This window comes from Mustela putorius, unplaced genomic scaffold (genome assembly GCF_011764305.1).
Source record: "Mustela putorius furo isolate JIRA1106 unplaced genomic scaffold, ASM1176430v1.1 tig00000129_pilon_pilon_pilon, whole genome shotgun sequence".
NCBI lineage: Eukaryota > Metazoa > Chordata > Mammalia > Carnivora > Mustelidae > Mustela > Mustela putorius.
The window spans coordinates 50301236-50324948 of NW_025421290.1; the positions used below are offsets into that span (position 1 = coordinate 50301236).

The 23713-nt window shown below is 50.5% G+C and overlaps 1 protein-coding gene and 1 non-coding gene across 2 annotated transcripts; both read right to left on the reverse strand.

Annotated features, from left to right (window-relative positions):
• LOC101672330 (cyclin dependent kinase 2 interacting protein) lies at positions 1-23710 on the reverse strand. The gene is made up of 5 exons (XM_004754658.2): positions 23593-23710; positions 12445-12613; positions 9849-9978; positions 2453-2582; positions 1-478 (listed from the first exon to the last, which is right to left on the reverse strand). The coding sequence occupies exons 1-5, from the start codon at positions 23597-23599 to the stop codon at positions 276-278; spliced, it is 639 nt and encodes a 212-aa protein (XP_004754715.1). The 5' UTR covers positions 23600-23710; the 3' UTR covers positions 1-275.
• On the reverse strand, positions 3503-3632 carry LOC123390584. Its single transcript, XR_006605131.1, has one exon. It is a non-coding gene; the product is annotated as a small nucleolar RNA SNORA49 (small nucleolar RNA).
• Positions 23711-23713: the final 3 nt, after the last annotated feature.

Sequence of the window (23713 nt, forward strand, 5' to 3'; positions counted from 1 at the left end):
TCCTGGTAGGGAACTCCTTTATTTCACGTGAGGTCCCCTTGGGTGACAGGTTCACAACAGGCGTGGCCAACATGGCAGGGAGCACGGCTCCCAGCAGTCTAGTGTTGGGACAGGCCACGGGGAGCCACTAAAGTGATCCAGTCCGGAAGACACTAAGGCCGGAGGGCGGCCGCGTCACAGCACTGGGTCTTACGTGAAAGACCGTCCATCATGGGAGCCACAGAAGCATCCGGCGGTCCGGAGCCTGGGGGCTCAGGCTTGGCTATGCCGGGACGTCACAGGGCCCGGTGCCCCGTTTCCAGCAGCATGCTTTCCAGAAGCATCGTGCTGTTGGTCTCCACATAGGGCTGGTGCAGCCACATTGACAGGTAGCTCAGGATGAGGTCGTGGTCTGCGGCGTGTGCAAGCTCTTCCGTGATCATGCGCTTCAGGAGAAGCTCCTTCTGGTACATGTCGCACAGCTTGCGGGAGACCTCGTCTGAAACCAATGTCTCTCTTTAGAGGCAACAAAGTCACAGAACCGTTCCTGCCTGGGGGTGGGTCCCACTCTGGAAAGCTTGTTGAGAACTAGACTCGGCGACAGTGCAGGGGTGAAGGAGGACCGGGCGGGTCCGGGTCACTCGGGCTCGTACCCATCAGTAGGGTCACTCGGGCTCGTACCCATCAGTAGGGTCACTCGGGCTCGTACCCATCAGTAGGGTCACTCGGGCTCGTACCCATCAGTAGGGTCACTCGGGCTCGTACCCATCAGTAGGGTCACTCGGGCTCGTACCATTCAGTAGGGTCACTCGGGCTCGTACCCATCAGTAGGGTCACTCGGGCTCGTACCCATCAGTAGGGTCACTCGGGCTCGTACCCATCAGTAGGGTCTCGGGCTCATACCCATCAGTAGGGTCACTCGGGCTTGTACCCATCAGTAGGGTTAGTGGCATGATAAGGGCCATGAAGTTAATGAGTAAGTCTAGCCTCTGCTCAACTCTTGGGTCCCGCGATGATTATAAACAGTAGGTTCACCTCAGACAGACAGTATTCCTATAACACATTACATCAAATGGTTTTACCCTTTTCTTCCTTACTTAAAAGTGAGGTCTCAAGGCACCTGGGTGGCTCAGTGGGTTAAAGCCTCTGCCTTCAGCTCAGGTCATGATCTCAGGGTCCTGGGGTAGAGCCCTACGTCAGGCTCTCTGCTCAGCAAGGAGCCTGCTTCCTCCTCTCTCTCTGCCTGCCTCTCTGCCTGTTTGTGATCTCTGTCTGTCAAATAAATAAATAAAATCTTAAAAAAAAAAAAGCGAGGTCTCAAATTGGCAACAAATAATGAGACCCTTCTTTTGAACTAACAAAGCTAATGGTAACTCTGAGGGGCGCCGAGGTGGCTCAGTCGGCTGAGCATCCAACTCTTGATTTTGGCTCAGGTCACAATCTCAGGGTCATGGGATCAAGCCCCATGTCAGGCTGTGGACTCAGCAGGGAGTCTGCTTCTCTCTCTCTCCCTCAGCCCCTTCCTCTGCTTTCATGTGCACACTCACTTTCTCTCTAAAATAAATAAATCTTAAAAAAAAAAAAAGTAATCCTGATCTTGTAGAACTTAAGAAATGAATTCCATGTTCCCAGAACATTCCATGTTCTTCTTTTGGGGGTTCAACTGACCTCAGTTTATCTTTTTTTTTTTTTTCTTCAGTGCTGGGCTTGAATTCATGATCCTGAGATCAAGACCTGAGCTGAAATCAAGAGTTGGAGGCTTAAGTGACTGAACCACCCAGGTGCCCCAAAACCTATCTTTCTAAAAAAGAAAAAAAAAAAATCTGTCTCCGCAGAGGCAGTAGAATTCGTTCTACCCTTTTTTTTTTTTTTAAGGTTATGTACTTGCTTTTTTAAGTAATCTCTGTGCCCAACATGGGGCTTGAACTCATGACCCCAAGATCGAAAGTCATAGGCTCTGTGGACTGAGCCAGCTGGGTGCCTTGACCACTTGGTTTTAAAGGGCTAATAAGGGGGCGCCTGGGTGGCTCAGTAGGGTAAGCCTCTGCCTTTGGCTCAGGTCATGGTCCCAGGGTCCCAGGGTCCCAGGGTCCTAGGGTCCTGGGATCGGGCCCCGCATTGGGCTCTCTGCTCAGCAGGGAGCCTGCTTTCCTCCCCCTGTTCTCTGCTTGCATCTCTGCCTACTTATGATCCCTGTCTGTCAAATAAATAAAATCCTTTTAAAAAAATAATAAAGGGCTAAATGTGTCTCTAAAACGCTTCATGTGTCTCTAATTACATTTAATATTCTTTGCTGATTATTAGAGGCAAGAAGAAAGGCCCATTTTAAGATGCCCCCAATCTCCTTTCCTTCCAATGGATCCTCTCGAATTGAACTTCAGACTCTGTTACGTTCTTCAAGTACCACGTCTCAAGAACACAAATGCTCTCATAATTTCTACTCCTGAGAATCAGTAAAAAGAGAACTACTTACAGAAATGGGCTGTGGGCCATGTGTGAAATAGGGGGGGGCGGGGCCTCCCATCCCGGTAATGGTAGTTCTCTAGCTCACAAACCCCCTTGGTGGTCGAGGACAGCTTTTCCATTTTCATCTGTATTTTGGCCTGAAAAGATATTAATTGGGAATATGAGAACCTTATTTGAAATCTACTGCAGTCTCAGATTCAGTAACTGTGAGCTTTCGAAGCTCAGAGGCAGAAGTCCGTTGAGACCCAAAGTCCAATAACTCAACACTGTTCACTCCACGCGCTGCACATTTCCAGGCAGCTGGAGGCAGATGGTGGCTACGATTTCTTTAACTCGGATTGCTTCAGAAAAAAGCCCTGGCTTTCCGGGCTGGAGAGAGAAAGCTTGCGGAGTCCCACTTCCCTAAGATTTCTGAAGGCGCTATTGTTTTAGCCCCAAGACGTGGAGGAATCAAAAGGCAGGCTCTGCCTTGATGGGGTGACAGGAGGAGGGTGTTAGATGAGTTCATTTCTGACTTTTATGAACTGCCTCTGAGTTTACTGAAACCTCAACGCCCGGTTTCCTTATCTGTAAAACGGTGGTCAGGAAAGGCAGCCCCACACCCTTGACACAGGAAGTGAGGAAAGCGGACACTGACGCGCCTGGGGGTGGGGTGGCCTTTGCAGGAAGCCCGGCCACCGCAGGGGACATGGACACCATCCCTGCTGCACAGACAAGCCAGCACAGTCCGCTCTGACAAACTGCCTACACGGCAGCGAGAAGGACGAAGTACTTGTGAAGAACCCGTTGGCGCTATGGAAGGATTTGTTACGTACAGGGACCATGTAACTAAGACTTCAGACGTCAGCAGCACAGACCCACTAAAACCACATTTCTGACCCCTGTGTATACTTCACCCCATGTGCACAGGCGTGAATGCACAGAGATCTAGAAATTGTCAAAATCTGAATTCCTTACACTTGGCCCTTCGGCCACTCTCCAATTACGCCGGATGTGGTGTGCGCTAAGTTCAGCTAACATTGATTTTTTTTTTATTTTTAAAATTTTTCTGACATGGACTGTCAGCTCAAGCTGTAGGCCCCAGGAGAACACAGAGTCTTCCTGGGGAGGGACATGCGCTTGGTCCTGTACCCTCAGGCAATGCCTGGGCCTTCACAGCAAAAGACCCAGGAGTAAGGCTGAGGGAGCCGCTAACATTGAATTTTTTTTTTTTAAGATTTTATTTATTTATTTGACAGAGAGAGATCACAAGTAGGCAGAGAGGCAGGCAGAGAGAGGAGGAAGCAGGCTCCCCACTGAGCAGAGAGCCCCATGCGGGACTTGATCCCAAGACCCTGAGATCATGACCTGAGCTGAAGGCAGCGGCTTAACCACTGAGCCACCCAGGTGCCCACTAACATTGATTTTTAAGGCACTATGCTCCTTTCCCAATCTTTTTAGGTTTGATCTTTCATGTGGCCCCACCCCAAAAGAGAGGACTCAGCATTTCTGCATTATAGCTGAGACAATTCTCAGGGCTGCTGAGCTAGGGAAGGTCAAAGCCAGCACCCCTGCACCACGCTTCCTGACCCACGTCTCTTGGCCAACCCACGTTCTCTGCATCCTGCCACCTAATTCAAAGAAAAGCTTGTAAATGATCGGGAGGGCAAGGAAAATCCTGGAGCCTGACACCGGCCGGCAGTGCCGTGCAGAGGTTGGTCATCAACAGAGAAAAAGACCACACGAGGTGGGCAGCCCTGAGCCGGCAAGGCACACACGGAGGTGCCCACTCCCAGGGCAACCTCAGAACACCTCCTCCCACAGAACAAACTGCAAAACGTTCGTCCACGTTAGGGAAATGGTGCCTCAAAGCCCCCTGCCACAGTCAAATTCATTAAAGACACTTAAAGCCAAGTCTGGAAAATCATTCTCTCCAAAAGCTAGAGAACAGGACAAATAATATGAAAAGCCTTATTCCATTAACTTCTGGTTTTGAACACAGAACGAGAACTTTTTTCCAAACCACTTCAAAATAGAATAAATTCCCTAGAGCAGAGCATTCCAGGGCCTGACAGCTGGCACCCAGACCTGGGTTTCTAAAACCATCCTCCAATCAGAGAAACGAGGGCTCCTTGGGGAAATGGCTGATCAGAGGCAGGGAATACACCAGATGCGCCTAGAATGTCTTGAAACGCTAGGAAGTAAGGAAGTGTTCAAAAAACCCCAAACCAAAAACTCACAATGATGGAAGCATGTTAAGAGGAGGAACAGGAGCCAACGGAACTCCTACGGGCCAAAGCAGGGACAGTCTGAGGACAAAATAAAGCAGTATTCTCTGACAGCCCAAGGTGGAGAACAAGTAACCACGAGTCCCCACTGCTAGAAATGAATGGTCCAGTAACTCACAGGCAGGGGGCGAGAGACATGATTTATGTACATGTTCTGCCCTCGAGGAGGAGGGGCAGAACTTCCCACTCTCCCAGTGTGGGCTGTGTGGACAGTGCGAAAGGAGCTCCTTTTACAGAGAAACCTGACAGTCACGTGGTCAAGGTCAACACCCAGAGTGATGGGTGTGGTCACACTCCCTGTCCTCGATGGGATGATGAGACTTCGTCTCCGTCTCCGCAGTCTCCCTCGAAAGAAAAACCCATGACCCTGGCCAAATCATGAGAAGGTCATCAGACAGACCCCAAGTGAGGGGCAGCTGCGAAATGCCTGACCTGTTGTCCTCAAAACTGTCACTGCTAGAAAAAACAAGCGAAGTCCATGAGACTGGGGCGGCCACAAGGAGCCGGAGCCGACGTGGTGACTACATTCACTGTGGCGTCCGGGGTGCAGAGAGGGCGGTAGGGAAAAAGGAAAGAAATGTGACTCGACTGCAGCTTCAGTACTGCCTCATGAATTACGACGGACGTGGCGTTCCAATTTGTGATTCATAGGATGGGCACGTCTGAAAAGAGCTGCAGGCTGGGGGTAATTTACGTAAACTCTCTGTCCTAAAAAATCAGGTGTCCCCAAAAAAAATAGAGAATAAATCCACGGAAGCAGGACACTGTGGCCTGGGAGACTGTAGAGACCAGGGTATCTGCCTCTTCCCAAAGCCACCGGGCCTTAGCATCAGCAACCCCGCAGCACGCAGTACAGCCTGTCTTCCCACTGGGCTACTAGCCTCGGGCCTGTGTGCGTCTCTCTCCTGCTCCAGAGGTCCCTTTGAAAGAAAGAAAACTTCCCTTCTTAGGATAAAGGGAGTCAGCCCCAGGCTCAAAGACTTCGGCGGGGAAGCAATACCCAGGTAACAGTGTGTATAATGTGATTTTACACTTGATCTTAGCCAAAAGACCGAGAGGTGATTATATAATGTGATTTTCAACTGTATTATAGAAAAACGTTAATGAACAGGATGGGATTAATATGAATTGTGAAGCAGGCCCAAGAGTGAGGCGTGCGTGTGCTGGTGCGGTTCCGCCCGGGAGCAAGCATAGTCCAGCCCTCTGGGCACACATTTCCCACCTTGGGCCACACCAGCTCCGCGGGAGCCCCTTCCAGCTCCGGACAGGACTTGCCACATTGTTCCCTGGTGGGAGCCAAAGCTTCTGCCAGTACCAGGGTCTCCTTTGTCCCCTGAGAGGCCTCAGAAAACCAGTGGACCCTTTTCGGTTCTTGGATAGCCTTTTGGCTGTGATGGCAGCTGTTTTGTCTGCTGGTTCCCCCTTTCCCGGGCTACAACTCCAGTCCCTCCAATAGCTTCTCCCTGATAATGCCTGCCCCCCCGACACCCCGCTCCAAACACGCACCATGCTGTCTCTGTCTGCACTGATGGCTGGGCCCATCATTTTGTTGGCTGTCAGGGACACAGCCCGGCCTTTATCTGAAGGTCCTGGGAACTCGGCTGACCACAAGCAGGTGGCCACCTACAACCCAGCGGCTACTTTCCCCTGGCCTGCCTCACCCTGGGCCTGAGCTGCAGGTCAGAGGGACCAAGGGCACGTGCCCCGCCTTTCCTCTGCTGCTGCTCAGTTCACCGAGCCTGCTGGCTGGGTTTTTCGGACCTTGACTCTCCCCACTAACGTCTTACCACGCTGTCCCTCCTCAATGCAGGTCAGTGGGGCAGAGAACAGAGTCCCAGGGCACCAGCCCAGCACTGGAGGGTGAGTGAGCCTAGGACAGACAGACACAGCCAATCCCTCCTGGCGTGCCTGAAATGAAAGGCACCCCCGCTCTTCCCCATCGGCCGCCCCTCTGAAACTTCTTCCTGCGGGGCCTACGTCTAAGTGACAGATGAGAGCGTGTGCTCGAACCAGAGCCAAGTGGCTCTTGAAAACAAAATCCTTTCAGATTTTTTTACATTTTATAAAAGTCACATCAGTATGTGTTGAAAATGTTTCTCGTTCCAACACAGCTTTGAGCTTCTGTGACAGGCTGTCTCCTGGAAGGGGACGAGGGATGGAGAGGCTCTGGCGGGAGGCAGTGAGCGGTCGGGGCCGGAGGGCAGCTGACTGAGCAGCACATGTGCTCGGCTTCTGGGCTCTTCACATTATTTTAAGACTGGAACTCAGCTACCTGGTTTCTTTTAGGAACAATACATGCACCTGCTTTTTGTTCAAACAAAAGTATGTATTTTTTTTAAAGATGTTATTTATTTGACCGAGATTACAAGCAGGTAGAGAGGCAGGCAGAGAGAGAGAGAGGAGGAAGCAGGCTCCCCGCTGAGCAGAGAGCCCGATGCGGGACTCGATCCCAGGACCCTGGGATCATGACCTGAGCTGAAGGCAGAGGCTTTAACCCACTGAGCCACCCAGGCGCCCCCAAAAGTATGTATTTTTAAAAAATCTATTTATTAGAGAGAAAGGGAGAGACAGAGAGAGAAGGGGAGAGCGTGCATGGGGAGAGGGGGAGAGAGAGAGAGAGAGAGCGCGCGCGCGAGAATCTCAAGCAGACCCGGCACTGAGTGAGAAGCGTGACATGGGGCTCCATCCCACGACCCTCAGATCACGACCTGAGCCGAAACCAAGAATCGGAGGCTTAACCCAGTGTGCCACCCAGGCGGCCCAAACACAAATACTTGCCATGATCAAACGGGTTCATTTGGGAAAAAGAAAACAAAACAAGTGGGCAGTTTTCCCCAACTTAGAACTTTGTCCCTTTCAATCGCGTATTTGGCCTGTGTCCGCTCCCCACTGGCCAGGAGCTCCATGTCCGGACCTCACTCGCCAGGGACACAAACAAAGACAGTGGACCTCACGTAGCCCACACTCTTAATTCTCTTGCCTTCCTGAGTGGGGGCCTAGACACGGAGTCGATGACGCCTGTCTCGTTACCCGCTCAGACAGCCTGCGGAGGGCAAGTGCTTGTCATCCCAGCACAAGCCCGGGGCGAGGGAAGGCAGAACAGGAGGATGACAGACACCTGATCATCTACTTGGAGAAAACTGTTTGCTATTTAGCCCCATAAGAATCTTAAATATCCCAAAGACACTACTGATTTCGATCATAAAAGGCCAAATTACCAAAATGTCCTCAAACATTTATTTTCTCATTTTAGTGTTCCTGAAACTATAATGCATCTTACAGTTGATGTGTCTAAAAGGGTAGTGTCGGGGCGCCTGGCGGCTCAGTTGGTTAAGTGTCTGACTTTTGATCTCAACTCAGATCTTGATCTCGGGGTTGTGAGTTCAGGCCCCACATTGGACTCCATGCTCAGTGTGGAGCCTACTTTAAAAAAAAGAAAAAAGGTAGTCTTTCTTTCCTAAAAAGTCTTCTATTTATTTATTTTTAAAGATTTTATTTATTTATTTGACACAGAGAGAGCGCAAGCAGGGAGAGCAGCAGGCAGAGGGAGACGCGGAAACAGACAACCCGCCGAGTAGGGAGAATGTCTCGAGACTCGATCCCAGGATCCTGGGATCATGACCTGAGCCAAAGGCAGACACTCAACTGACTGAGCCACCCAGGTGCGCCTCCTGAAAAACTCCTTTAAACCGACAGCTTTGGAACAGTTGGAATCCTAAATCTGAACAAGTAGTATCTTTAAGAAATACAATCACACTCCACATAATTACATTCCACATATTCTGTTTCACAGGCAAGAAGTCATGTCAAAGATCAGAAACATTTCCATCAAAGATTAAAAGATAAAGATTCTTCCATGTTCAGGGGTAAGTTCTAGTTACCCAAGTTCGAGTCTGTGCCCAGCGAGGAGATGTGGAGTTAAGTGTATGTTTGGTGGCAGGTGCGGTGGGTACTGGTAATGGAACCCGTCATTAGTTCGTTACACACTGAGAACATCTCTCGTGGGCCAGACCAGGGCCCAGACCGAAGCCAGCCCACACACTACTTTAGTATGGCTCAAGAGCTCAGAATGGGTTTTATATTCTGAAATGCTTCAGAGAACCGTGTAAAAAGAATATTCTACAACACATCAAAATTACGTGATATTAAAATTTCAGTGTCCATGAATAAAGCTTTATTGGAACACAGCCACACGGACAGAAACCTGAACTACGTCCATTTGGACATCCTATGACAGGAACCAAAACTACCCCCTCAAGCAACAACAACTGCCCAGAGCCAGCAAGACCCCGTGCGACCCTGCCCCCCAACCCGGCAATCACGATCAACGTTTTACCGCCCACCTGCACGTACCCACCAACCTTTGTCCCATGTCTCCTTACATAAACCTGCAAGTCTTTCCAGCACTTTCCAGAGGGTCATTGAGACGCTAGTCTGCTGCCCTCCCAGTGTGGGCCTCACCGAAGCAAAGTCCTTTCTTGTGCCTCCACCACTCGCTTCTCTGCCTGTGAGTTTTGTCAGTGGGGAGTGGCCGAGCCTGGTCTATTTGGGACCCTGGAGGCTGGTGCTCACGCGCCCCTGCGCGCCAGCTAGGCCGCCATTCACTTCTACATGGGGAGCCCAGTGATGATGAGACACGGTAGGGCCCACAAATCCCGAAATATTTACCATGTGGAGCCTTCAGAAGTGGGTGAGATGGGCGCCTGGGTGGCTCAGTGGGTTAAAGCCGCTGCCTTCAGCTCAGGTCATGATCTCAGGGTCCTGGGATCGAGTCCCACATCGGGCTCTCTGCTCAGCGGGGAGCCTGCTTCCTCCTCTCTCTCTCTCTCTCTCTCTCTCTGCCTGCCTCTCCATCTACTTGTGATCTCTCTCTGTCAAATAAATAAATAAAATCTTTAAAAAAAGAAAAAAAAAGAAGAGGGTGAGATGGACCCAGACAGCACATGGGGCGGAAAGAAGAAAGGTCTAGGACAGCGTCCTGGGGGGCACTGAGATTTAGGAGGCAAGTGCAGGAGGCTGAGGACAGCGTCTGGGGGACAGCGTCTCCCACCATGTGCACACCTGCCGAGCGCCGAGAAAGTCCCAAGTCCACCTCCCCCACCCCCCCACCGAGGTGCCAGGGGCTCTGGATCTCACCAAAGCCTCCAAGGTGGTCTGCAGCTCCTCACACAGCGCCTCGAGCTCCTTGCTATATTCTGGAAGCGTCTTTTCCGCATCTTCCCCGGAAGCTGGGCTGCTGCCCTGTAACTCTGTCTTATCTTCACTCCTGGACAGAAGGGAAAAGAGTGGAAACTAAGCACACCCTGAAAGGCACCTCGCTTCCTTACGGCAGAGCCCAGAAACTGCGATCTCCACGTAAGGGTGTCAGGCGCCTATTTGGCCCAGGTGTACTTCATGTGGATGCGATACAGGATTCCTTATTACTTATTATTCATTATCATTCCTTATTACTTCTGAGCCCAAGGAAGACGCCCAGCCGCTCTGCGCTGGAGGGAGTCGGCTGAAGGCCGTCCCGTGGTACCTTTGGCCTAGGGCTCCGTGCTCGGTGTACGAACAGGAACGCGACGTGCCCATTTCCCCGAGTTCACCGTCTGGGGACTGTTTGGTAAACCGAAGGCTGCGGCCTGTGGGGCATGAAATTAACCTAGTGGGGTCACAACACTTAGGAAAACGAAGCACGAACAGAACAGTCTCAGCTCCGCGTGCAGGAGGGCGAGTGGGCGAGGGCCGGCCGCGTGAGACCTGCGGCGGGAACTGGCCAGAGCCCGGGGCCAGTAGTCCCCTTACAGACAAGGACATAGGAACGCGGACCTATAACTTTGAGATAAGAAATGACACGTGCAGGACGTGCAAAGAATAACGAGGCCGACCCCCACAGGAACTGGCCGCCGCCGACAGTTTCCTCAGGACTCCTTCGTCTCTTTATGTTTTTATTTTCAATTTTATTTTATTTTTTCAGTGTTCCGAGATTCACTGTTTATGTACCACACCCAGTGCTCCATGAAGTACATACATTTTGGCGGGTGGCGGGGGAGGGGGGCGGCTGGGTGGCTTAGTGGGTTGAGCGTCTGTCTTTGACTCAGGTCACTGTCCTGGGGTCCTGGGATCAAGCCCTGCGTAGGGCTCTCTGCTCAGCAGGGAGTCTGCTTCTCCCTCTCCCTCTGTCCCTCCCCCTGCTCAATCTCTCTCTCTCAAATAAACAAATAACTAAAACATCTAAAAAATAAGAAATTATGGGGCGCCTGGGTGGCTCAGTTGCTAAGCGTCTGCCCTCGCTCAGGTCATGATCCGGGGGTCTTGCGATCAAGCCCCGAGTTCGGTTTCCTCCTCAGCAGGAAGCCTGCTTCTCCCTCTCCCACTCCCCCTGCTTGTGTTCCGTCTCCGGCTGCCTCTCTGTGTCAAATAAACAAATAAAAAATCATACTTTAAAAAGGACCACTTGGTCTTAAGTGAAGAATGATTTAATAAAAAAACACACAGAAGGAAAGAAATTGCTAAGGAAGAGGACACTCCTAGCTCCCTCTGCTCTCCGTCTCCCCGACTGCCGACACCCGCCCACCAAAGGCAGGGAGTGAGTTTCTCCACGCCAGGGGCCCTCACAGCCCGCAGACATTCTCGCAGTGTCCGCGCAGAAACTCCCTACGGGAGACGGTCCGATCCCACACGCCAGGGCTCGGCCCCGCGACACTGGCCCCGCTCAACTCCAGACACCAACGGCAAGTCCAAGGTGTTAGCTGTGTTTCTGACTATAATGCGCCGTGGGTAAGAGGTTCCCCCAAGCCGCCCCCTTGGATCTGAAGGATTTGCTGGAGCGGCTCACAGAACTCCGGAAAATGGTTTCCTTACTGGATCGCTGCTTGGTGACAAAGGATATTAAGGGACAAGAAAGAACAGCCCGATGAAGAGGAACACTTAGGATTGTCCAGGAGGGTCCTGAGCACAGGGGTTTGGTCCCTGTGGAGTCTGGGGGCCACCCTTCCAGCAGGGAGAGGTATTAACTATTTCCCAGAGCAAAAGCTCTCCCGACCCCATCTTTTTGGGGTCTTACGGAGGCTTTGTTAGGTAGGCACAATTGACTAAATCACTGGCCCCTGGGGACTCCTCTCCCCTCCCTGGGAGGTGGGGTGAAGGGGAGGGGCTGAAAATTCTCGCTCTCTAATCCCCTGCTCGTTCCGCGGGGCTGGCCGGAAGTCACCTCCCTAGCCTGAACTCAGGACACTCCTTTCACCTGGGTCATTCTGGGGACAAAAGACCAGATATTACAGAGGATGCTCCTAGTGCCCTTATCCATGGGGAAGTCGGAGGGGTTTTCAGACCTGTATGCCAGGAACCGGGAGGGAGACCAAAGAGAAGGAGCGCCCGTACTGTCCATCACAACGTCACAGAAACGAAGTACAAGGTCGTGAAGTCCAACCCTGCTGACCTCCCACCCAGCACCCACCCGTTGGGAAGGGGCCGAGTTTCTCGACCGGGCCCGTCCTTCCAATCCATTTCTATAATTTTATATACAGACATAACCGCAAACAGTAGGTAGCACCATTCTGTGTTTAAAATGGACATGCACAGTTGACGGGTGCGCACACCGTTTCACCACTTGCTCCTCTTCTCAACGTGAGGTCATCCGCTCATGCTGACGCGGACTGCCATTCCCGCCCTCAGAGACCCCCGGCGGACTCTGCCCGATCAGTAAGGGCGCGGAGCTTAGAGCACGAGGACCTCCACACACACTCACCGCACCCGGGTCTTCAGGTTGGCAATGCTGTTTGCAGTAGCAAAGCCCGCGTCGTTGAGGGTTTCCCATTTCAGGATTAAATTATGCCAATCAGCTGCATTGTCCTTAATTTTTCTTGTGCTGACAGATAAGACAGGTTTTCTGGGTGTTGCACTTCCAGGAGTGTTTGCTGACAGGGAGTAAGAGAAACACAATGATTACAAATTTGTGAAATAAAAAAAGGAACCTCATTTCGGAGGGAGGCAGGGAGCCGTGAAAGGGCGGCTCTCACACACGTGACTTGCTGTGGCCTGCACAGCCCGCAGAAAGGAGAGGAGAGGAGTTATCACGACAAGGGAGGCCACTCTTCACGTAGGAATTTCATTTCCTGCTTTGAAGGAAAAGAAGGCGCCTTCCCCCACCCCAGCTCCAGCAAGGGCTCACCCACCAACCACCCCTTGTAGCCGATGAGAAACCACTGCAAACCTCGAACTCTTGTTCTCCACGGAACTTGGGTTCAACCCTCCCCCACTTCCCCCTAAAACCTAATTAAAGCTGACCTTCCCCTGTCTCCTCCGACTCGCCTAGGATTCGTCACAGGGAATTGTCCTGAACTGCAATTTCTTTGCAATTCCTGAATCAACTCTTTTTTTTTTTTTTTTCACTTAGAGATGTTCTTTGCTCTGTTTAAAGTTTCTATTACTTGGCAGTTAGAGTGGGATCTGAAGGAGAAGACCCCACGGGACCAGGCGTCTGCATGGAGGCCTCGTACTCACCCCTTTGGAGAAGGGGTGTTTCAGATTCCGCGCCCGACTTTATTCAGGATCTGTTTGAAGCACTCACTTTCGCACCCCAGATTTTGAGTAATGGGATTTTGATTCTCCACACTCTCTACGGAGGGTCCTCTTTTTGGGACCCCATCAGGTTTTAGGTTTAAAAGCTATGGTCTTAGGGCCCCTGGATGGCTCAGTTGTTAAGCGTCTGCCTTCAGCTCAGGTCATGATCCCAGCGTCCTGGGCTCGAGCCCCACATGGGGCTCCCTGCTCAGCAGGAAGCCTGCTCCTCCCTCTCTTGTTCCCCCTGCTTGTGTTCCCTCTCTCGATGTGTCTCTCTCTGTCAAATAAATAAATAAAATCTTAAAAAAAAAAAGCTACAGTCCCTCCTTGTCTGCTTTACTATTATTTATGTACTCGTTGATTTGCATTTGAGTATATTAGCACAGTGCTGTACTGGTTTCGTGTGTTCCACCTAGTGATTCAGCACCTCCATACCGACCTAGGACTCAGCACAAGTGTGCTCCCTAATCCCCATCACCTGTTCCCCCATCTCCCCAGCCCCTCCCCCTCCCCCCGGTACCCATCAATGTGTTCTCTGTTGTTACAAGTCTTTTTTGTTCCTTTTTTCTGTTTGCTTTGTTTCTTAAATTCCACACATGCACGAAGTCACATTGTATTTATTTTTCTCTGGTGGACTTATAAAGAAAGGACACAACTCAACAACAAAAAAACAATAATCCAATTTAAAAATGGACAGAGGACACGAATACACACTTTTCCAAAGAAGACGTACGGACGGCCGACAGACACATGAAGAGATGCTCAGCATCACCCAGCATCAGGGAACTGCAAATCAGAATGGACGTGGGAAACGGAGGCAAAAGAAACGTTATTAAATTTCCTTACTACTTACAGCCCATGGGTAAGTGCTTAAAACAGGCCGAGTGACATTCCTCTAGGAAACCAGCTGCCTTGAAGCTAATCCCTTGCTAAAGGCATAAGGCAGTCTTCCCCTGACTCCCCTCTCCCCTCAGGATCCTGTAAGTCTTAAATAAAAATTCCTTTAGAAATTTCCTTTTTCTCTAACCCTGAGATAGATGTTGGCAATCACCCCTCCAAGCATATGGCCCACTGTTATACATCTGAAGGGTCTCATGGATAAGGTGACCTTTTCCCAACAACAGCTATCCCCCTCAAGGTCCTGGAAACCTTGCTTCCAAAATTCCTTAAAGACTTACACTGTCCCTGACCTCTGCTCAACTTGAGAGTATATAATGGGCCATTCCTCATGACCCCAGTGTGGCTCTTTCTGCCCATAGGTCCTGTCCCTGTGCTTTAATAAAACCACCTTTTTGGACCAAGAATGCTCCAAAGACCAAGATGTCTCAAGAATTCTTTCTTGGCCATTGGCTTCGAACCCTAACATCTTTCCTACATCCAAACCCACGATGAGATATCACCTCACACCTGTCAGAATGGCTGTCATGGAAACGACAAGAGGGGCACTGAGTTGGCTCTGTCAGTTAGGTGTCTGCCTTGGCTCAGGTCACCATCCTGGGGTCCTGGGATTGAATCCCACATCGGGCTCTCCGCCCAGCAGGAGTCTGCTTCTCCCTCTACCTCTGCCCCTCCCCTTGCTCATGCTTGCTCTCTTTTTCTCTCAAATAAATAAAAATGTTAAAAAAGAAAAGACAAGAAATAGCAGGTGTTGATGAGGATGTGGAGAAAAAGGAGCCCTCGTGAAGTGCTGGTGGGAAAGCATTTTGACTAAATGTACCAACTTCCCCAAAGATGAGTTCAAACTTCAACAGCCACTATGGGGAACGCTCGACCTCACCCCCCCAACTTCTCTCAGAACCTAATTAGAAAGCTCTGACTCTACAATTAAACAGACTGCATGGGATGCCGATTTAATGGGTACCTGGAGGCTTCTAACAGAATTTCAGGACTCTCAAGTCGCCTCTTCACAAAATACGATTCCAAATTAACCAAACAACAATTAAAGGAAGACAAAAGTCATCTGAGGTCCCTTGCTCCCCGCCTGTCCTCTTGGTCTCAGGGCACACAGCTCACCTTCACAGGCTCACGGCCACCCTCCCCGTCCCCCTGCACGGCCGCTCCTCTATGCCCTTGCACTTCCTCATTCCTCTGTCTGGACATCCTTCCGTCCCTCTCCCAAACCTATGAAAACCTGCCCCATTAAATTCAGACCCTCTGAGGGTCCACATGCGAACCCCCCGATTTCTCGTGTGACCTGGACTGCAGGCGAATTAAGAGCTACAGTCAAAGACTTCCCCAAAGTGAGATTTGGGACGCTCCGAGTTGCTGACGGTCCCCACAGATCCCCCCAGACTGGCTGAGACGGCGACACATCAGCTGGGTTTCTCAGATTCAGATCCGCGATTCCACAGGCCTGCTGTCCGGGACCCGTCCCATCACTCGATGAGCTCGCCACGCTGGTAATCCTGGGGAGGGGAGGATGTCCCTTCCGACCTCGGTCAGTACTTCTACATGACTAAGTTCTTCTTTTCAGCTTATCTCTTAACTCCGTAACTCTGGAAAAGAGCCAGCTGGCAGAGCAGCCCGTGAGGGGAACCGAGACTACCCCCTCAAGTGAGAAGGATGGCCGGAGCCAGGAAGACCCCTCCTGACTGGCCCACGACAGCGACACCAGACCTTCGCTGCCCCCTGCACGCGCCACCCATCTTTGTCCCACATTCTCCTTAGACAGACCTGAGAGGATCTTCAGGGCTTGGGAGACTCTGAGACACTAGTCTAGGGTCCTCCCGGTGTCACTCACTGACATGAAGTCCTTTCTTGTGTGCCACCACTCGCCTCTCTGCCTGTGGATTTTGTCCGCGGTCAGTGGCCGAGCCCGATGTGTTGAGGTGCCGGGGCCAGCTGCTCCACGGAGGGATCTGTAGAACCACAGATGGGGTCCTACCCACGCTTTGCTATATGATTGAGCTCCTGCAGGCACTAAATGCTTTTAGCAGCAATTCCTAGGGCTTTCCCAATCCCTGCCAAACACACTTGCTTCAGGCTTGTACTCAGAAACCCAATGAACCCATGCACGATGATCATAGTTGTCTCCGAGTTACTGTGGGGATTTTTTTGTTTAAAGAGAAAATCTTAGGCAGGCTCCACGCTCAGCATGAACCTGATGCAGGGCTTGATCTCATGACTCTGAGATCATGACCAGAGCCAAAATCAAGAGTTGGATGCTCAACCAAATAAGCCACCCACGTGTCCCTCCAAATGGTTTTTAAAGAAAATTCTGATCTTCCTTTAAACACCAATTCGACTTGGGTAGCCTGAACTCTGTGTTCATTACTGGGCAGGTCTTTCAGTTCATTACTGGGGTGACCTTCTAGTTAGGAGGACCAGGATGAAGGATGCCTGGGCAGCTCAGTGGGGTAAGCCTCTGCCTTCGGCTCAGGTCATGATCTCGGGGTCCTGGGATGAAGCCCCACAGTGGGCTCCTTGATCAGCAGGGAGCCTGCTTCTCCCCTTCTCTCTACCCCTCCTCCTGATGGTCCTCAAGCGTGCATTCTCTCTCTCTCTCTCATGCTCACTCTCCCTCTCTCTCCCTCAAATAAATAAATAAAATCTTAAAAAAAAAAAGAAAGCTTAATAAATTCCCCTGCCCTTGGCCATCCCAGTGATCAACTGCCTTTTTATACATGAATAGGAAGGGAATTCCTTGGGGTTACTCACCCCAAACACAAGGATCCCCATCGACCCCACAGGGCATTACGGCCAACAGCATGCCACGTGGCACCAGTCACCTTGCCTCAGAGCCATTCCTGCCAACACCCTTTTGGCTAAGAGCAGCCAGGAGACAGTCCCGGGACCCCCGCAGCCATCCCCATGCCCGACGCAGTAGAGGCCCCCCTCTCTGCCACCACCCCCCAGCCAGTCGTCCCCCTCCTGTGAAATCCTCTCCTAACCACTCCTCCCAGAACTCCTCGCTGCGGTCACCTCCCTGCTCGTGCCTGACTGACGCATCACCTCCTGACTCCCTCCCGTGACGACTGACGTCCTTTGGAGGACACTGACTTCTCATGGTTCCCTGATGGTTTTCATCTGAGAGGCAGATATGGCGAATGTTGTGCTGGATATGCACTTGCAAACGCCTCTGAAGGAACTGAGTGACACCATTACCTTTGGCCACTTCACCGCAACAAGCCGAGCCGTACACCCTCCCATGGCGGGCGTGCTTGCCAAGGGCACAGCTGCCCACATTTACGCTGACAGCAAATATGCTTTAGGAGTGGCTCACAATTTTGTAATGTCATGGAAACAGGCTGGCTTCCTATTTTTAGCAGGGAGAAAATTTTAAGTGGGTCTTACGTCCAGAATATATTAGGTGCTATATTCCTCACAGCTGCTCTGGCCATTATCATCATCATCATCATCATCATCATCATCAGAGAAAGGGCACGAAGGGGCCCGCATTGGGTTCCATGCTGGATGTGGAGCCTGCTTGAGATTCTCTCCTCCCTCCCCTGCTGCTTGTGTGCACGCGCACATTCTCTCTCTAAAAAAGACGAAGGAGGAGGAGGAAGAAGAGGAAGAAGAAGAAGAAAAAGAAAGAGGGGGCGGAATTAGAGTTTCTGGCATGACAGGACTCCTGCAGGGCTCAATCTCACAACCCTGAGATCATGACCAAAGCCAAAACCAAGAGGTGGATGCCCAACCGACTGAGCCACCCAGATGCCCCTCGCCCTCTCTTGAAAGACAGTGCCCTACTCACATTTCCCAATCCCCCACAAAAGGAGGAAAGCTTTCTGACTATTGCACCTGTCACCAGAAGCTCTGACCTGTTCACAATGTCAGACACCTATAACCTATATCCAATTTCTTTGTAGTCCCCAAATGCCATGGTAGATGACACCTGCAAGCCAACAGATGTCACCCACTGCTACTCTGACCGGCACTCTCGCACTTGTTTCAGCCTTTCCCCAGTCATGACTGTACTAACTCAGTTAAATCCCTGCATTTTTGCCATCGGTCAATCCCACATTCTTTTTCTTACGTAAGTGTGATCTCTCTCCCTGCACCCAAGGGAAATACAAATACGTTTATGCCTCTTTGCAAAGTTCCTATAAAAGACCCCTTCATGAAGGGATAGCCTCTCGCGGAATATCATCTCAACTCTTCTGATCCCTGGCTTGAAAAGGCTAATCAGGAAATTCCAGCTAATAAATCACACTCTAGACCTTAGCTGGGGTCCCCGCACACCACATGGTTTCATTTTTGTTTATAGGAACAGCATTTCCCAAGTCATATGAATGCTTAGTTGGCAACTTGGAAGTCAATGTTTATTGTTTATTGTTAACTTTCATAACAAACCATAGGCCTCCGCTGCCCTGCCTCATTAGGCTCCATGGCGCTCTTAACCAGGAACTTCTGGGGGCATATATCACTCCTGGTGTGGCTCTGTAGAGAGGCTTTTCCCTTTGGGTCAGAGTAGTGCCAATGAACACATGATCCGAAATCTCTCTCTACATTAGGAGAGGTAGCTGATTCCACAGCCAAAGCAAGAGTAGCCCAACGGTGATCATGGGACTTGTTGGCCGAAGGAGTTTGGGACGAGGTGCCCAGGTGGCTCAGTCGGTTAAGCCTCTGCCTTTGGCTCAGGTCATGATCCCAGGATCCTGGGATTGAGCTCTGCATCAGGCTCCCTCAGTCTGCTTCTCCCTCTATCTCTGCCCACCCTCCTGCTCTGCTCTCTCTCTCAAATAAATAAATAAAATCGAAAAAAAAATTTTTTTTAAAGGGGACGCCTGCGTGGTTCAGTGTGTGAAGCCTCTGCCTTGGGCTCAGGTCATGGTGTCAGGGTCCTGGGATCGAGCCCCGCATCAGGCTCTCTGCTTAGTGGGGAGCCTGCTTCCCCCTCTCTCTCTGCCTGCTGCTCTGCCCTACTTGTGATCTCTCTCTCTCTCTGTCAAATAAATAAATAAAATCTTTAAAAAATAAATAAAAATAAAGGCATTTTGGACAATCTACTTGCTGAATAAGGAGGCATTTGTGCAGAAATACCACCAGTTGTATCTAGGCAAACACCTCTGGAGAAACAGAAACCCACTTATACGAGATCAGGGAACAAGAGCACTGATTACAACGAATTACCCCAATGACCCCTGGTCTTCTGATCTATTTAGCTGGTTACCTTCAGGTTTGAGCTCCTGGTTTAGAACTATCAAGCTGGATTTGTTATATTATTTTTAATTCTGCCCTTTTAAAAAAAGATCTTATTTATTTACTTATTTACTTATTTGACACAGAGAGAGAGAGCACACAAGCAGGGGGAGTGGCAGAGGGAGAGGGAGAAGCAGACTCCCGTGCCGAGCAGGGAGCCTGATGTGGGACTTGATTCCAAGACCTCAGGATCATGACCTAAGCCGAAGGCAGATGCTTAACTCACTGAGGCACCCAGGTGCCCCAAGGTAGAGATTTTAGATGGGAAGGACTGAGGTCTCCCTCCTACCCTTTTTTGTCACTCACATGTGGCCTCAATGGCTTCCAGTCATTATGCACTTTCCCTCTGACACAGGATAGGACAACCAGGAAAGTGGACAAAACCACTAAATGCAGGCAGGAAAGCTGACTCTTGATAAAGTCATTTTTTTTTTAAGCAAATTGCTCAAAAGAGGGAAATGTGAAAATACAGGAAACCTCATTTAAAATGGAGTCCGAAGCCCCGGAGAGGCACGTGTTCAGGCACACACTACTTGCTGTAGCCTCCACAACCAGCAGGAGGAAGGCAGGCAAGAATGACTTCAACAAGTGAGGACATACTTCACAAAGGAATTTTATCTCCTGCGTTTAAGAAAAGGAAGGAAGAGCCCCCGCCATTCGCCCCGGCAATAAATGTACTAACCACCATCTCTCACTGTCTCACTGCAGCCAGTGCAGAAACCACACTGCAGAAACCACGACAACCTTGAACTCTTGTTCTTCTCGAATACATTTTTATTTACGATAACTCTCCAGTTTCCCCCTAAAAACTGAAGGAAAGCTGACCTTCCCTTTGTCTCTTCCAACTTGCCAGAACTCATCATAGCTTGCCTGTCCCATATTTGCTGTTTAAAGTCAGCAAATTTATGGTCTTAGTTGCAGAACACACAGACACACACACACACATATATGTGTTATATATGTCCTCACATATAACATATATGTGTTATATATGTGTGTGTGTGTTCTGCAACTAAGTATATATATGTATATATATATACATATACATATATGTATATATATGTATTTTTCCCCCTCCTATTAGAAAGAGCCAGATAGGGGCACCTGGGTGGCTCAGTGGGTTAAAGCCTCTGCCTTCGGCTCAGGTCATGATCCCAGGGTCCTGGGATCAAGCCCCACATCGGGCTCTCTGCTCAGCAGGGAGCCTGCTTTCTCCTTTCTCTCTGCCTGTCTCTCTGCCTACTTGTGATCTCTGTCTGTCAAATAAATAAATAAAATCTTTAAAAAAAAAAAAAGAAAAAGAAAAAGAAAAAGAAAGAGCCAGATAGAAGAGATGTACAGAGCAGGGTTTGTGGAAAGGGGTATGGAGTCTCTGAGCACACCACTCTCCTCAGATCTCCATGTGTTCACCAACCTGGCACTCCCCAAATCCCATCTTTGTGGGCTTTTACAGAGGCTTCATTGCACAGGCATGGTTGATTAAATCTTCGGGCATTGCTCATTGATTCAATCTGAACCCCTCTCCCCTGGGGCCATGGGGGAAGTACGTGGGACTGAAAGATCCAACCCTTTATTGATTGATTGATTGATTTTTAAAGATTTTATTTATTTATTCGACAGAAAGAGAGAGACAGTGAGAGATGGAATACAAGCAGGGGGAATGGGAGAAGGAGAAGCAGGTTTCCTGCCAAGCAGGGAGCCCAATTCGGGCTCAATCACAGGACCCTGGGATCATAACCCGAGCCAAAGGCAGACGCTTAATGACTGAGCCACCCAGGCGCCCCAGTTCCAACCCTTTAATCATGTGACTGGGGGGTGCGTATGTGTGTGTTTGCGCATGGGAACCAGCGCCCATCCAAAGGCTTCCCAAAAATTACTTCATCAGTATAACAAAAGACAACTTGCTCATTCTCACACGAAGGAAATACCAAGGGTTTTACCTCTCTGCCAAAAACAGGACAAAGACCAAATATTTACTTGTTAGTATAAACCGCAATCACACCTGTTATGGAAGTCCTGCCAACCAGGCAGGACTTCTCCAGCTTCTCCCGGCTTGCTCTCTATGCCTTAGGGCTAGCCCTGTGCAAGCTCTGACTTTGACCTAGAGTGTACCTGCTGGCCGTGTATGTCCCCACTCACTTGGCTAACTCCTAGAGTCCTTTAAGGCTCTGCTTATTTAAACATCCCTTCAGTCTTTATACGACTCATCAACAACATGCCAGACACAGGGGATGAAGGGACTGACTGAGGTGTACCAGGGCCATTTTCATGGAACTTTGCAAAGAGGAGGTGGATAATAGAGAACCAGATAACCATGATTGATTCAGATTGTGGTAAGTGCTACATGGAAAAGAAAAAGGGGTCTTGTATTACAGTGAACCCCTGAAGTGATGTCATTTAGGCTAGAACCTGAATGATGAGAGGTCAGCAGTAGGTCCTAATGTGAGAATGAGCACTGTGAGTCTGAAAAATTAAGCAAGACCAGCGTGTTTATGACGAGGGATAGAAAGCAGAAAAATGTAAACCTTTAGCCTGGAAGGCTGACCTTTAGCTTACCTAGTTCCAACAAAGATCAGATATGTGCTGGTTGCTTCACTCTTTTTTTTCCCCTAAGATTTTATTTTTTCATTTGAGTGAGAGAGGGAAAGAAAAGCACAAGCAGAGGGAGGGGCACAGGGTGAGGGACAAGCAGTCTCCCTGCTGAGCAGGGAGCCACACAAGTGTCCGGTCCCAGGAACCTGGGATCATGACCTGTGCCAAAGGCAGCAGCTTAACCTACTGAGCCGCCCAGGTGCCCCAGTTGCTGCATTCTTAAAAGGTCTCATGACTGCTTATAAATCTCACCAACAGTTAATATTGAACTGAATGAGAAGCACCAGAGAAATCTTGCTAAAGTATTTTTATCAGTAGAAATTCAAAGAAAAATTTATAATACTCCCAGCATGTCCCCTCCCTCTTGACCACTGAGCAAAAATGCGGCCTTTCTGCCCATGGATCCTGCCCCATGCTACCTAAATAAACTTGCTAAGTTGCACCATGCAACATCCCAATAATTCTTTCTTGACGTTTGTACTCGATGATCCCACATCATCTAAAATAGAATGGTGGTGGGAGGGGGATGGTGGAGGGGACAGTCAAGCAACTGGAACCTTAAAGACCAAGACAAAGAGTTTAGATTTATTCCAAGTCAGTGGAAAGGAAGCAATAAGCTCTGAGTAGGAAAGTGACATGATCTGATTTAGGTTTTCAGAAATCACTCCTTCCACAAGGACATCTTCCTGGACCTCCCAGGTTGGGTTAGGACTCATTGCCCTGGATATCTGAAACAACCTCTTGGGCTATCACTGACACTCACCAGCGTGGTATATTTGCTGGTGTAATGTTTATATTCCCCGCTGACCGTAAGCCCACCTGGGCAGTGACTATGTCTTGCTCCCTCTCCTAACCTCAGCACACAATAAGTGGTGAATAAAATGTGTTAAATGGAGAAATAGTCCTTATCACCTGCCCTATAAATTCTAAGGGTTTCTCTTCTCCAGGAGGGGCTCCTTGAGGGTGAAGACCCCGTCCGATTCATCGTCTGTCTGCTCCATTCCCAGCACGCACTTAGGAACCCAAAACACAGTTCTGAGTTCAAGAAACTGGGGCCAGTCGGGAAAGAGACCAGTAATGGGAGTCACAGAACAGAGCAGAGTGAGGTTAGCGGCCCTTCCGAGCCGCGGCCCCCAATCCGTTCACATCGCACACGGGATCCCTGCGGGGCTCTACCGCGCTGACCCACGTAAAGCACTTGGGACTCTCCTTGGTGCTCGCTGCGACAGCTCTGCGGCGGGTAATGCGGAGGGGCATTCAGGGGAAGGTTTGGGAGGAGCTGGGCATGCAAGGCTTGGCACGCAGTGTCCTCCGCTAATGCTGGCTGACAGTGACAGTCACGCTCTGAGCGCCGGGATGGGCAGACCCGCCTGTCCATACCAGTAGCTTCTACACGAGAAAGGAACCGAGGCTCAGCCAGACTGACTGGCTCCCGGGCGGACCGCGAGCCTGCGCGAGGCCGGCGGATGGGCTGGGCCAAGGCAGGGACCCCCGCACACTCCCTCAGGCCTCGGCCCCCGGCCCCCGGCCCACGTCGCAGGCCCAGCGGGGACGCGCACACCCTCCCGGTCCCCCGGACCCGGCCCGTTGCACGCACCTGCCATGCGTCCGCAGATATCCCGGGCAGGAGCCCGGAGCCCCGCCCACGGCCGCCGGAAGCGCGCTGACGTCCTTCCGGCGCGCGCCGCTGGCTCGCCGCCGCTTGTGGCTCGGCTGCT

Bases quoted from the DNA above. Each gene is read 5' to 3' on its own strand.
- LOC101672330 (XM_004754658.2), bottom strand. The intron at 9,979-12,444 runs GTGAGTGTGTGT...CCTTCTGTCCAG, and splicing joins AACCTGAAGACCCGGGTGCG to GAGTGAAGATAAGACAGAGT. The intron at 2,583-9,848 runs GTGAGATCCAGA...ATATCTTTTCAG, and splicing joins AGACCACCTTGGAGGCTTTG to GCCAAAATACAGATGAAAAT.